Consider the following 15,760-nt stretch of genomic DNA (forward strand, 5'->3'; position numbering starts at 1 on the left):
ATCAGGTAATTTAACAGGGTCTGCTAAAATTGCATTACAGTTGACATTCAGAGAATTTCTGAGTGGAAACAAATTCTTCCTTTTGTACTCAAGATTACTTTTAAAGAAGAAAACAAAGAATTCTATGCAAGTCTTTTCAGTTATGCCATTGTGAATTTGGTTTTTTTGTTTTGGTCATCCACCGCACCTGCAGCTCAGTTCCTTTACTGTTGTGTTTCAAAAACAAAGTTTTGATCTCGTGTGTAATTTTTGTTCAGCTGTTGAACTTCTTGAACCTTTTTGGCAATGTAATATTCTTTTCAAGTAATATCCAGGCTACAGTTTCATGCTTAATTGAAATTTAATTCTTCAGTGTTGAGTTGTTGATTAGAAAGCTGAAGAATTGTAATTTGCTTGTGCAGCTTTGCTTCATCTGCTTTGTACATAGCACATGAGTGTAATTCTTCAATGTGGAAGCTACTTAATAGCACTGCTTTAGCATAACCCCCTTGTGGCTTTTTTTCCTGTGTGAAATGACTAAAGCTTTCTTATTTCCATTTGCCATTCATTTTTTAATCTGCTCTGCTCCCTCCCTCTTCATGGATTATAAATCCCTACCCTAATCCTGCCTTTACACTTGTTCAGGATCACAGTCTGCTAACCCCATTGGTGGTAAGAGTCTACAGAATTTGTGTACACATCATTGTTTGATCACCTGTTTGACATACCTCATTAAAGGACCCTATTCAGCAGAAATTCTGGCTGGCTTTTTTCCATATGCTGTGCATAATTTAATTGGGTGCAATCCTTATGTAGAAAGCAGGAGAGATGAGATGGGTTTATCATTTTGGGGTAGTGCTTTAGTAATCTTTGTTTCATCATTCAGCTCACTTAGATCTGCTGGTAGTGGTAATAGTGACAAGAGTATGCCAATGTTGCTGTTTTCAGGCTGTATTCAGTTAGTTTACACTGCAGTGGTACACTTTGCAGGTCAAACTATAGAAAGATTAAATGAAGTATTAGAACAAGTGGGTTTTGACCTATTGAAGAAAATGTACAAGTCTGCACCACAGTGAAACCTTACATAGTTTTTTTACTGTTTTAAAGAGTTACAAAACAGGAAGAAGGCATCGTAATATCAGTTCTAAGTTGAAATACCCTGATGTGAGGGAACTGTCAAACCCTTAAGTTTTGCACTTAACAGCAGTTTTATAGGCTTGCTTATTCTTCTGTTGCTATAGAAGTTGTGCTTGTTTTTTTCCAGGCTGCATAATACTTTATTTATCATTTCTGCTGAATAGGCCCATAGTCTGGAAAAGGGATTTTGCTAAATAATCGTTTCAAGTTTGAATTCAAACAATGAATCTGAAAATACATGCATGGTACATTTTTTTAGATTTCTCTCTTCCACCCAGCATATGTTTTACTTTGTTTGGGATTTTATTTCTTTTCCCATATAGTCAAGCTTTAGTCAACTTGTGTCTTTTTTCCACGTCTCATGAGAAGTAACCCATGAAATTCACTTGAAAAGTTGCATGTTGTCTGTAAATCTGATAGCATCACTGTGGTCATACAGTTACCTGATTGTATTTTAAAGATTAATGAAGGGTTCAGATTTGTATGTAATTAGTCTTTGATTGAAATTCTGGTTTGCTTTTTATTTGGTCATATTTCTTGAATTGTATAGCTGGAAGCAATATATTAATGTCAGCTGGTGATCTAAATTAGTTACAGCTAGGGAAGAGTGAGTTCTTTGCTAAAAACTTAGAATTTAAATGTTCTGTAACTGAAATATTAAAATTAAAGATAAGTAACCACCTTTTCTGGTAGTGATAGTGTACCTGGAACATCTGTAGTACTTTGTACTATACAGTTTTAATTAACAGAAATTTAAGACACTTAAATATATCCTAGTCAATTTTTTAGCTTGTTTAGAATTAATTGAAGGTTTTCTGTAATTTGTGGGGTAACCTCCACAGAAATGTGCATGAGTAATCTGTCTTCTGTCATATTTTATTTAATGTCAGAATAGTCCTTGAAGGCACCATGCATTTAAACAAGGGAGAAGATTTCAAATATTAGGAAAATTACATCATTAATTAACTCTAACACTGATTACATTGGAAGAGCTGGGATAGTTATGAAATCCTAGTTTAAAATTTCTCCTTTTAGCTTTCCAACAGGTTTGTTTGTTTGCTTTTCTTTATTAATAGAAAGTGTGGTTAGTAAGACCACATAGCTTAAAAAAAAAGAACACATTCATTTTAGGGACCGTGGAACTCTTGACAAAGTCCAGAAATAATAATTGTGGTTTCTTGAGCTCAGGTAGTGCTAAATACCATGTCAAGTGCTTCCTTGCATCAATAATTTTAACTACCTTGTATGCAGTACTGGAAGAACTCGGACCAAGGCATTCTGTTTCACGTTTTTACCTTATAAGTTTTTCCTGGTCATTTCAGTCTGCCACCACCTTCCTACTAATTTGAGGTGTTATTTTCTTTTTACCATGATTGTTTCTCCATTGTGGTGTTGCTAATATTTATTCATTCTACCTTCAGCTGGCAGTAGATCTGGGTCTCCTGGAAGAGTTTTGACAACAACCACACTTTCCACTATGAACACAGGAGTTCAGAGAGTGTTGGTGAATCCTGCAGCTGCACAAAAACGGAGCAAAATCCCACGAAGTCAGGGATGCAGTAGAGAAGCTAGTCCTTCTAGGTTGTCAGTAGGTAAGAGTCACCAAATAACTCTTGGTTTCTTTATGGCCCTTCTTAATTTAAGTGCTGGATATTTACAGCTGCTGTTTAATTATAGGTGGATGAAAAACATAGAATACATCCCAGAATGTGGCTGTTTTCTGAGACTAGTTTTCGATACACAAGACAGTTTTAAACTGAAGCTAAAATTTGAGGTTTTTTTTGTCAGAATGTTGTAGTTGTTCTTTTCCTCACCTCCTTTCTTCCTTCTCTTTTTTTCACTTCACACCGAAAATACCCATATCCTTTGAATGAAAGTGTAATACCATTTTGGAAATATGTTCTTCATTACTTCATGTCTTCCGTGTATGTGTGTGCACATGTGTAAATGCTGTGATGCTAAAATGAAGGTTACATGTCTTCAGCCTCAGTATAATTAGATTACTCTTTATTGCAAACAACGTTATTGAAAAACGTCTGTTGATTTGAATGATGTTGATGCTGTTCTTCCTTTGTATTTTTGATTTTTATCTTAGCCACATAATTTTATTTTCCTTCTTTGTAAGGCTGTGGAGTTTTCCATTGGTGCTACTCTTGGTTAACTTCATCTTGAGCACAAATTCTGAATCATTACTCAATGTTGTTCATTTTTTCTCCATCCCTTCCAACGGGTCTTTCAACCATTCTGTGAAGAGTTAGTAAATTTCCATTTTAAGCTGTACAAAAAAATAATTTCATTGAACTGACCACACTTAGACTAACCCACCACAATCAAGAGAGTCTGTAAAAAAGGTTATGACTTAAAATGCGACATAATCATCAATGTCTTTTCTTAGAAACGCGTCTTTGATCTTACTGCGGAACAGAATTGCATTAAAACTGCAACTTTTCTTATGTCTTCTCCCTTTGTGCCGCTGTTTGCCTGCACCCTGAATCATACTAGCGCGAGGCAGCCGCATTCCTCGGCCTAGTGTGAGTCAGGGCTGCAGCAGGGAGGCCAGCCGTGAAAGTAGCAGGGACACGAGCCCTGTCCGCTCTTTCCCGCCCCTGGGTAAGTACTCGGAGCCTCGTCGTGCATGGCTGTCCTGCCCCCTAACGAATCCGTGCCCCTGCCTTTAGCTTCTAGCTGGCCACCGGCTTCTCCCTTCCTTCGGCTCTCCCCCCACTTACCCCATGGAGGATGAGCAGTGTGTGAATGGGCTGCACACAGAAATACAGGCTTTGCTAGGCTCAGTCTCAAGTACCAAGTCTAGAAAGGTGTGTGAGGATGCACAGTGTCCAGATGCCATTTTGAAAAGGCGTTCCTGGTTTTTGGATATTTTTTTGAAATTGCATGTTTCTCTTTTAATTGCTTGGGTGCTTGAGTGCAGGGTCAGCTGTTGCTCAAAATTTTCTACCTAGTCAATGAATTATTTTAGTTTGTAAGGAGAAAATACGCTTAATTATGTCCCTTCAGCTATAGTCAGCAGCTTATTCGTTTTAACACGAATTGCAAGGTTTTGCAAGATTCAGTCTCTTTCTGAGATGTCAATGAGGCATAAAGATATTAATTTATTATTACTTTACCATATTGTTAAGGATTAGGGAAGATTTTCATCTCCATGTATCTTTGGCAAGGTTACTACAAAGTTGATAGTATATTTTGCTTAAAGTGCTTTTACATATTGGGTTTGTTGATTGAGTTTTTGTTTTGCTCTTTTGGTAATATTAAACTCTGTGCAATTGAATCTGAAACAGATCTCTTTTTGGTGTTACCTTTGTCTGAAATAGTCTTCAGTATGTGTCCTTCTTATTTGCTTTGTTCAGTGTAGCTTACACTTAAGGACTTCATAATACTGGCTGTTAAACATAGTCTGAAAATAGTAAATCTCTGATTTCTATTTCAAATTGAGGCACCCTATTGTACTCCTAATTAGCACTGGACATATGTTGTGATCTGTTAGGGCTTCCTGCCAGCCATGGTTTTATTGGGAGAGTACAGATTGAGTGAGTGAAGACTGTTTCAGTAACTAATGCTGGTTTGCCCAGATGCTGTTTAATTGGGAAATGATACTAAAAGTAGATGTTATGCCGGATCCATTAGGAAACCTGTATTTTTTTCTAAAACATGGCTGGGAGATTGTGTTGAAGTACCTATGTACCTTCTATTCTTTTAAAAACAAGGGTGTTTTCCAGAACTCTTGGTGCTTCTTATGCTGCATTACAGCTTGATTTGAATTACATGCATGCAAGATCAGATTTACATTTTGTAATTGGTCAAATGCTTGCTATCTTAAGAAGTCTGTATTAGGCAATACCATGAGATATTTGGGATAGATGCCACTGGAGGTTTTATTCTTATTTTATGTAGTTCAGTTTTGTAATTTAGATATCAAAACAAGTACTAGTGAAATAGGTGGAATTGTCTGGTAGCACAGAGAATGCAAAGTAATATGTATAGGAATCCAGCATTGGTTAAAAAAAAAAGGAAATTATACTGGGAATGGGAATAAATGAAAATTTCTTTTAGCATGACTTTTTATTTGAATGATTTAAAATGTCATTCATTGTTTTGTTGGTAGAAGTGAAAGATGAAATAAGGCAAATTCAGCTCTGTGTATCTAGAGGCAGTTTGACATGGGGATGAATAGGGGAATATAATTTGTATTGCCTCTCATTGTCAGCACAGAAATTTTTGCTTATGAACAAAAATGAAATAGAATGGATTTTATCCCCTTTTAGGGTATAAAATGTCCTAAATGCTACATAATGGCTTCACTGTATACATTGGTATGAAGTGTTTATGTAATCTCACATCTCAGTATAATGTTATACACTGGGAGATAAGAGCCATTAAGAAGCAAGTGATTTGTAATTTATATAGAAGTGTCTACTTTTGTTAAATATAGTCAGTATTAAATATCAGACCAGTTTAATGTCCATATTTTATGGACATTAAATGAAATCATTCATTTCATCTTAGTCTGAGTCCATTTAAAGTCTTATTTTGATTCATATGTTAAAAAAATGAAACAGCAAAAGTAAATACGTGACATTTTCTGCAGTTTGAGGGCTACAAAGAATATTCTTGAAAATATGTTTTGGAATGAGGTACATTTCACCCTATATATAATGCTTTTTTTCACTGTCTTAAAAACTTGTCCAGCATATTTCAAATGTATGTAGGGACAGGAGTAATTTCAAGTTTCTAGCCTGAAGTTTGAATTTTTAGTTTTCAGTTGAACCTGTAATTTTCAGCATTCATTGATGGAGAGTAAGGGGAAGGTTTATCCCATTCATGCTTGTATTGAAAGAGCTGTCAGCTGTGATATCTCCTTTTCCATGCTGAGATGCACTTTCTGAAGAACCAAGAATTCCATGAAGCATTAATTCCAAACTTAAATGCCCTAGCCAAACATCTTCATGTAGAATTAGTTAGAAATAAAGTACATCACTGTACCTTATCTAAGGGGTGGAGAGCTTAATGTGTAAAGACAGTGTGTTGTTTCTGGGATCTTTACAAGGCTTAGGATCGTTGTGGAAGTGCACTCAGGTTAAAAGGTCCTTCCCAAAATGTTGTTTGATCCATGGTTCACCTGTAAATGAGTCAAATCAGACTCTTGAATGGTCTTTGCTAATCAGAGAAAAGGATGCTTAATTTGATTTGTCTGTTTGTGCTACTTTATATATCCAGAAGGAGTAAGATATGTGCTTTTACAGTTATTTATTAAATTGTAAGATTTTATCTAGGAGTTTTGTCTTTGTGGATGGACATTGGAGTTCAAGTTTAAATTGTCATTTATGTGGCAATAAAATTCTAACTTAAGTGAACTTAAGAAAAAAGTTGAATTGTATAAAACACATCTAATTTAAAAATCGCTTGTTTTAAGAAAGAAAATACAAGCAATGGTGAGTCAGCTTCTTGAGAATCACTAAAAAAGCAGTTTTATACAAGTGCCATAAGGAGTGAGGTACTCAGTTTTATTCAGAAATCCTTAAGGATCTCCAGTTTCCAATTGCCATAACTAAAGAATCGTAATGAGCTGTAGTAACTAACGTGTTTCAGCGTCACATTTTATTCATTTAAATAAAATAGTAAGTATGTGAATTATTAATTGCATTGGTTGGCTTATATTAAACTTTTAATTATAATTGGGTATATTTAACTTCATTTTCATAGTGCTGAGTTTTTGCTGAGGTTGAGTTGTCTGCAACATAGGCAAGAATTCAAGTGTGTACAAATTGTCAGCTGCCAGCACAGCAGGTTCGTGCAGGAGGCACTTTTTGCAGATAGTGTTTGATATGTGAGCTCTGGCTCTGACTGGAGCACACAGAATTTAGTTAAGACCACAATGCAAGATCAGTGTCAGTGGACTGATGCCTTTTTAGCTGTTTCTGATGATTCTGTTTGTGTGTGTGTGTGTGTGCATGTGTGTCTGTGCACCTTTTCTTCTTTGAACTTAAACGTACTTGCTTTTACCCTGCTCTTAATCTTGTAAATTAAAAAAAATTATGCATGAAATGTCCAGTGTACATAAACCTATATAATCATATTTGGCATAATCAAAGAACTACTCTGAAGATTTTTGCTTCTGTTTAATATTCAGTTTCTTGTGCTTAAGCTGAATCTTTTTGATAAATACTCTGTTGTTCGCCTGAGCAGCTATTGCAGCACTGTGATTCCATGGTCATAGATAGGGTTTATCTAATCCTGTTATTGCAGCTTCCAGACATCACTCCAGATCCACTGGTGCCCTCTACGCTCCTGATGCTTATGGGGCCACAGGTGAAGGATGAGTACCCTTTGCTGTCATCTGTGCAGTCATCCTGGATTTTTTTTTCCCACCCACTTGGTTATTCTCATAGTTCAGTTTTAGAAAGCATTATTTATATTAATTTGAATTTTGTGGTTTTAATAATCCAGATAGATGTGTTTATGTTGCTAGATGTTGTCTCCACCCTCATCCTCCAATGTTAATCCTTTTTTTCTTTAACAACATTTTTTTACTTGCAGAAAAACTTTTTTTAGTTTTTTATTTTTTTAGTATTTGTAGAGCATCCTTTATGCATGTAGTTTTCTAATCAACAGTCTCAATAGTCTTCCTATTGTATTTGCTTTCTTTCTAAATGAAAACAAAAACCCAAAATGAAGAAGACATTAATTTTTAAAAAAGCAAAATTTCTTTCAGATAAAACCATCTTTTTATAGGGGTTTTTCCATGTGATGTTGGAACAGAACATTTGTAGGTGACTGGCTTTTTACTTGAATTCTTACTTTTGTCTGTGCCGCTATAGACTTCAGAATGGAAATGTTTATTTTATCCACTACATAACTTACTAAAAATGCTGAGCAAATGCTTTTCTTCTACTTGGGTTTTTATAAGTGAGTGTGATATTTCCATCCCAGCTTTCTATTCTGATGGAATTCTTTGTCTTTCTTTTTGTTGTTGTAACAGGTACTGGCTTTGGAATTAGTCAGTCGAGTAGATTATCGTCCTCAGTCAGTGCTATGCGAGTCCTGAACACAGGTTCTGACGTGGAAGAGGCAGTAGCAGATGCTTTGGTAAGAATCACACACTTACCTTGTGTGGGTTACAGGCTCTTCAGGTGTTTGATTCCTGTGCATTAGCATGCAGAAGAACTTGTAATTTATTGTTTTATTGGCTTCTCGGGGGGAAAAAAACCCAAAGAAACTGAGTTGTTGGAGCTGCAAGAGTACTGGAATTTTCATTCCCTACAGAAGTGTTAACTTTTAAAAAGCATGCTTTTTTTCATGGCAGACAGGAAACAGTCTTGGTCTGTTGTGTTGGAGTAGCCTAAGGAGCCACTTGAGCAGGGAGAACTGACCAGCAGTTTCTCACAACAGCCAGAAAAATTTCAGGATAGGTTGAAGGCTTGTTAGAGCTAGGAATGATGATAGCTAAAGCCCTCTGCTTACCAGACACCGGGGTGCCACTTAAAGTTTTTCTGTCTGACAGCAAGTGAAATTGATGCTGAAGAGAGAAAATGGTGGGCAGCCAAGCCCCACACAGCCACTCTGTCTCTCCCACCACTGGTGTCAGAGAGAGGTAAAAGTCAGAAAACTTGTGGGTTGAGATCAAGACAGTTTATTATGGAAAGCAAAAAAGCAAAAGCCATGCACCCAGGCAGACCCAAACAAGGAATTGATTCAGTGCTTCCTATGGGCAGGCAGGAGTTCAGCCATCTCCAGCAGAGCAGGGCCCCATCACACATAGCAATGACTTGGAAAGACAAACACTACCACGCCAAACATCCTCCTCTTCCCCCTTTTCCCCTCTTTTTATATACTGAGCATGATGTCACGTGGTCTGCAATGTCCCTTTGGTCAGTTTGGGTCACCTGTCCTGGCTGTGTCTCCTCCCAGTGTCCCATTCACCCCCAGCTTCCTGGCCAGCATGGCAGTGGGAAAAGCAGAAAAGGTCTCGGCTCTGTGTGAGCCCTGCTCAGCAATAACAGAACCTCTCTATATGACCAAAGATGTGTTCAGCACAAATCCAGAACACAGCCCCACACCAGCCACTGTCAGGAAAATTAACTCTAGCTCAGCCAAAACCAGCACAGCAGGTAGCATCTCATAAGTTTAGTTTTTGTTTTCCTTTGTTGTTTTCAAAACGTTACACTAAGTTAAAACTGGTTATTCTCCTTTTTAAGCTGTGTTGTTCTTTAAAAAGGTGGCTGTGGCTCCTCTGCCTTCCTGCCCCAAACTGAATACATGATTTATTTTGCTATTCTGATATTTACATCAGCAAGCTGAAATCCTCAGTTAAAGTCCTGATGCTATGAATCATACATTTTTATCAATTATTGTATGCTATTTGCATCTCATTAAATACTTGCAACTATCTGTTTTCTAGTTATCAGAATGCTTTAAAGGAATGGTTATTTCTCTGGTTTAAGAAAAACTGTTATTTTAAAAGTTAGTAAAAAACTAGACTCTAAATTACAGTCAGATATAGCTCAATAGAAAGAAACAAAATTTCAAACTCTGAAGAACTCTGTTATATTGTTAGTATGACTATTTATTGATTTCTTAGGTAATACTTCTTTCTTGACATACTAGTTTAAAATTTGTGTGCCTTCACTGGCGTACACATCAGAATATCTGTGAAATCTTGCATAGGAAGTCGTGGTGAAGTTAAGTACATTTTCCCCTTTCTGTTATTACAAACTTGCTAAATGTTTTCAGCATTAATGCTGGTTTGTAAACTGGAATTCAGTCAGGATTTTGGAATAGGGAACAGTAGAAAAACAGTCTATGGAACATGGAAATTTTCTGGCTATAATTGGAAAGCATGTGCTATGGTCCTTTCCACACAAGTGCATCACTAAGAGTATCTTCAATACTTTTAGCAGCCTCCTAGTTTTCAAATTTGCTGGGCAAATTATCTAGTAAGAGTAGAAGTTGAGGAGAAAATCAGGTTTCCCATGACTGCTCTTGAGGCTTTAATATGTCCTGCTTTGTTGAAGCAATAAAGCTTCTTCAGAGAAATGATGCTGCTAGAAATGTTAGAGGAAAATGAAGTAGTATATTTTAACTAGAGTCTGACATTACAGAGAAGGATCAAGAGCAGCATAATTTTATTATTGTAGCACTTGCATGCCTGGTTCCTTGCCATGCTCTAAATGGTACAGGTTGTCTGTACAAATGGCTCCATGTAGATGGAAGTCTGCTAATAAACACTCTTACTGTTTTACCATAGACTGAAGATTCACACTCATAGTGGTATTTTTAAATGGTGGAATGTAGAGTCCTGTCATAGGTAATATAAATTCAAAAATATTCCAGATTGTGTTTCTCTGTTTTATTTTATGAAAAATACTTGGCCAATTTTAGTGATGGTGAAGCCAAAGAGGTTTCAGTCTTCTGCCTAAGATCTCTTTTGAATATTGCTATATAAAATGCAGCAATAATGGAAGTCATTCCATATTTTTGTCTTTTACTTTAGTACCATCTTTGGCATTTCAGATTCATTTACTGAAAAGTTTTTTTGTTTTTGCCTTATGGTGTATCTTTTCCAAAACACTTAACATCTCTGTGATTTTTCCCTTCAGTTATTCTCTTGCACATGTATTTATGCTCGTTCTGTTGACAATAAGCCTGCTTGTTACCTGTTGTATTGATTAGTTAGTGATTGGTATTGTGATATCCTTGAAGTTATTCCATGGTTTAAAATGAGAGCCCTGTGCAATTGGCAGTGGTAATTAAGGGGAAAATGATCACTTATACTACTGCTTCTTTGAGTATGTAATGAAATTGAGTTTTTAAATGCTGACTTCAGCTCCAGTGTTTGAATGGCAAGAGCTGTTTTGCAGAGGTGTGTGGGTTTTTTTTCATTTTAGGATAAATAGCTGTTCTTTCCCCCTTCTGATCTTTGGTATGTTGTGTTTTGTTTTGTTGGCTTGTTTTTTATTTTAGGAAATTTGGAATTTTGCATTATGTAATCAATTTTTTTTTGTAGAACATTGACTGTTATTATTGCAATGACAAAATTTAGATTAAATAGTTCAAATCAAGGTTTGGTCCTTAACTTAAAGTTGATTGTAAAATAAAAATTGCCTGCATGTGTTAAGTTAATGTGTTCATGCTCAAATATCACCACATAAGACACAAAAATTTTGAGAGAGAAGTCTTTGTGAGCAACCTGCCCATGATATGTAATACTTTACTGGAAATGGAAACTTAGCAAACTACATCTTGACAATGTGCTAATCAGACACAGAGAGCTAAGAACAAAATTTACAGTAAGACTATATATTGTCCAGTGGCAGGAAGTTTATTACTCACAGTGCTGCCATGCCTTACCTTCCTGTTCTCAATTTCTGTTTCTTTTCAATAATTTACTGCTAACAGCTCTTAGGAGACATACGGACTAAGGTATAGAAACTATTTTTCTTCTTTAATAGTTTAATATTTTGATATTAACATGTTTGATACAAAATTAGTTAAAATGTCAGAATTTGTGTAGACCTCTGATTCTTAAATTCTGTAATGTATATAAAGCTATGAAGTGAAATAACTAACTTGCAACAATCTTTTGTCATCCCATTATGCAATTTTGTGGGTTCTTGAAAAGGACCTAAAGTTAAATGTTTCCTCAAACGTATGTCTTCTCTGCGTTTGCTTTGGGTTTATGTTTGGAATATTATGTAAGCCATACTTCAGAATATTTTCATTAACTTGGTTTGACCTGCTGAATGGTTGGAGCCATTTGTCACTGCAGGGAGTAGGGGTCACACCAGTTATTGGAACTGTTGGCCTTATGCCCCCCTATGGGTATGTTGTATTATCCCTGTGAGGATCAGTGCTGATCTGGGCTGTCTCTGTACAATAGAAGAAGCCCGTGCGAAGAAGATACGAATCGTACGGGATGTACTCAGATGATGATGCCAACAGTGATGCATCAAGTGCCTGTTCAGAAAGGTCCTACAGCTCCAGGAACGGGAGCATCCCCACCTACATGAGGCAGACAGAAGATGTGGCTGAGGTCCTGAACCGCTGTGCCAGCACCAACTGGTCAGAGAGGAAAGAAGGCCTTCTAGGCCTGCAGAACTTGCTAAAGAACCAGAGAACTCTAAGGTAGGATGGCATCTCAATAGAGAAACATCTTGTTTCAGTGTTGGTGGGAGGCAGGGGAGAGGGAAGGCGCGGTGTGTCTGTGAGAGTAAGGTGGGGGAAGGAGCAAGGAAGCTTTTCTCACTTCTGGCTACTAGTGTATGTTTATATACTAGTGGATGTAGGGAATACGCAATTGAGAATTATTGCCATACAGAGTGTTCATAAGATGCTTCCATCTACTATCAAAAGAAGGCCTTTTTTTTTATTATTACTACAATTTTGGGGATATTTATTCAGAAGAAATAGTTTACTACTTTCTACTAAGAACACTTTTTTCAGTATCTGCGCTGTTACAAAAATATGGTATAATACATGAGACAGTTTAAAAGAGATACTTGAAGAGGTTTGAAGTCTCATTTTAGATGAAATTTATTACATTTTTATCCATGTCTCAAACAAAACCTAATTTACTAGATTATTTGATTCAAGATTTACTAGTGATTTCACTGATTGCTATGCATTAGTGTTCTAGCAGAACTAGCAGGGGAGTTGACTAATGTATTGTTGTCATTTTGGCAGTCGTGTTGAGTTGAAAAGATTGTGTGAGATCTTCACAAGAATGTTTGCTGATCCTCACAGTAAGGTATGTGTAGGTTTTTCTTATTTTCATAAATTTCTGAAAAATTAAAAGAAAGGCAGTTATAATAAATTACGTCAGTGATATTTCCCTATGTAAAATTTCCCAAACAAGAGTAGTTAATGGTATGAGATTTCAATTAATTTAGTTTGAAGTTTTGAACAAGATAATTTTCCACCCTTTTTCTGCAGGATCATGGAAATAAAGTGAAGGTCAATGTCATATAAAATGCATTGAAGTAGTTCAAGAGTTTGTGCTGAAAATCTGTGTTTTTAAGAGGTTGTTATTTACAGAGGCCACTTCAACAAAAGTATAGATTTTCTCTCAATGAGAAGAAAATTTAAGTTATAAATAAAGTTGTCTGACTAAATCATACATAATCAGATAAACTACATCAAGTGTGTACTTACTTATTTTCTAGGACATTGTGTATTATCATAGCTTATGATACCTTCCATGAATTTTGTAGATAGGGCTGCCAGTTGAGACTGGTGAATAATTTTTACATAATTTTTTAAATATTCCATAACGAGACTATACTTTGGTATAAAAGAAAATGTGATGGTTTATTCACTTTTACTTAGGTAATGACTCAGTATGGATGATACAATAAGGAAAATAATGCTTCTGTTTCTTAAGACAATTAAAATCTTTTTAAGTGAGTTACTTTGCATGATAGTATTTTTACAGTTTTTGTGGGAAGTGGGTTACTAGTACAGCTTGATTAAACATCACAGTTTTTCACAGCAGAAGGAATGCAGGTAAGGAAGGATCCTGATAAATGTAATAATATAAAAAAAGTACCTAACTTTATATTTTATTTAATTATAGGCTTGTTTGGATGAAGTGGTGTCTTTTATGTTGAGTATAACATGTCCCACTTTGTGTCGGTATTTCAGAATTGATAAAATTACAAAGATGAATTCATAATAGGGTATTATTTCAGAAGTATTGACTTTTCCCAGAAGAATCCTGAAAAACTACTTTGATTATGCAATACATTTTACACGTTTTTAAAAATATGTAAAATTCTTTATTATTGCTGCAATGGAAAATTAAATTCAGAGTGATAAGAGGTCTTGACAGGTTAACTTTAGTGTTCATCTGTCCTCTTTATTTTTCCTGTTGGAAAAAGTGAGAGCTGCTATCTCTGACACCACATATTTTGGAAATAACTTGCACTGCCCACAGCAACGTGGCATTAAAGTTGATCACATACAGCAGAAATCCAGAAGAAAAGACTAAACCAAGCAGTTAAAAAGAAAAAAACATTACATAAAAAGCAGAGAAAAGAATATTAAATATTGAAATATTGCTGGAATATTTACTTTTTAAATGAAGTAATGACCAAATGGTTAATAGCAGCTTGGTTTAATTGTGCTTGTTCTGTGATAATAGTATTTGTAGCAATGTATATGTCAGAGCTAGAAATAAAAGAGCATTTTACCTTTTAAATAAGCCTTTTAAAATGTTATATTGACTTGTTCAGTTGATTGTTCTGTTTACTAGCCACTATGATATGAAATAATGTAGCTTCAAGAAAATTTGGCCTGTGTTTGACCTGTGGTACAGCTGTTCCAATCCCTGAAACCTTGCCTGCTTCTTGGTGTTGCAAAACTATTAATAGTTATCAATGTTATCAGGAGAGCCCTTTAAATATAAGAGTTCATCAGCTGTGATTTTTTTTTTAATCACACATATACACCTACATAAATCTCATCTTAAACTCTACTCAAGTGTCTGTAGGAATTATTCTGTCATCACTTTTGTGGAATTTTATAAGGTTTACTTTAACAGGATATCTGGATGGAGGGAATTGCATAGAATAAGAGAATAATAATATTTGGAGGAGAAAATGGGAGAATGGCTTAAAGGACGTGCCAAGTGTTTATTTTAAAATTAAATTGGGTATCCCAATAAAATTACTTAAATTTGTCATAAAAGTTTTGAAGTACCTTTTTTGTTTTATTTTGGTTTATATTCCATACAGGAATGTCGTATTGATGGCCACTAATTTGTGTGTTTTTATCTTTTTCCCTTTTTTGTTGTTTGTTTTGTTCTGTTCTGTTTTCGTTTCGTTTTGCATGCTGTCCCCTGTGTTGGAACTCTCTTTAGAGAGTAAGTTGGTTCAGTATTTGTTGGAAGCCTAACCTTACTTTGCATGAATGTGCAATTAACCCCTTTTCTCTATTTTACTTCCCCAAAGAGTTCATGCAGTGTCAAGCCTTTTGCAATCATAAAATGCTATAAACAATTAGTAAAATGTGTGGTAAAATTTCGAGATGTGCTTTATCTACTAATTAGCTGACATTGTTTGGTTATGCATTCCTGCTTTGTATTGTGGTGGTTGGCACATCTGAAATAATTCACTTTAGAGGTAGAACACTTGTAATTATTTCCATATCTGTTTATTTTTTTCCACTGTCAAATTATTATGACTTCAACTTCAGATGGTTGATTTCAGTATTTTAGTTTGCATCATAAAAACAGAAAGTGCAATTTTTGCAGTATCCACATACATTCTTCAACTTATAGGTACTTGAGTTCCATTTTCCATTCCAAATTCATCCTTTACCTTAGATGCTCTTTCAGCCTTCTTAAATTCTTCATGCTGAGACAAAATGATATGTTGAGAATTTTTTTTTAATGCAGCAAAATTACTTATTTTTGTCTAAACATTCTCCGTGGTAAATCTAAAATGAAGCAAAGCTTTAAAAAAAGCTGAATCCTCAATTATGTGTATTTTTAACAGCTGAAACATGAGCACAGGATCTTCAGAGTATTTTAGCCATAGTGAATCATAATTCACTTTATAATTATTTCAGTTTAAGCCGCTTTACATGTTTGAAGTGTCATAAAAAGTCTGTATTACTCCATCAAGTCAGAGCTTGT

The 15,760-nt window shown here is 35.5% G+C and overlaps 1 protein-coding gene across 19 annotated transcripts in view; it reads left to right on the top strand.

Annotated features, from left to right (window-relative positions):
- Nucleotides 1-15,760, top strand: part of CLASP2 (cytoplasmic linker associated protein 2) — a 146,641-nt gene that overhangs the window by 104,316 nt on the left and 26,565 nt on the right. For 5 of the 19 annotated variants that reach the window (XM_059472711.1, XM_059472775.1, XM_059472785.1 and 2 more), the window contains 8 exons: nucleotides 625-651; nucleotides 2,538-2,708; nucleotides 3,619-3,726; nucleotides 7,378-7,440; nucleotides 8,111-8,217; nucleotides 11,527-11,550; nucleotides 12,008-12,252; nucleotides 12,811-12,874. In XM_059472711.1, the coding sequence (XP_059328694.1) occupies nucleotides 625-651; nucleotides 2,538-2,708; nucleotides 3,619-3,726; nucleotides 7,378-7,440; nucleotides 8,111-8,217; nucleotides 11,527-11,550; nucleotides 12,008-12,252; nucleotides 12,811-12,874 (809 nt within the window). The remainder of the gene's footprint in view (nucleotides 1-624; nucleotides 652-2,537; nucleotides 2,709-3,618; nucleotides 3,727-7,377; nucleotides 7,441-8,110; nucleotides 8,218-11,526; nucleotides 11,551-12,007; nucleotides 12,253-12,810; nucleotides 12,875-15,760) is intronic. The other 14 variants (XM_059472749.1, XM_059472745.1, XM_059472758.1 and 11 more) reach the window with 7 other exon arrangements.

Source organism: Ammospiza nelsoni, chromosome 1 (assembly GCF_027579445.1).
Source record: "Ammospiza nelsoni isolate bAmmNel1 chromosome 1, bAmmNel1.pri, whole genome shotgun sequence".
Taxonomy (NCBI): Eukaryota; Metazoa; Chordata; class Aves; order Passeriformes; family Passerellidae; genus Ammospiza; species Ammospiza nelsoni.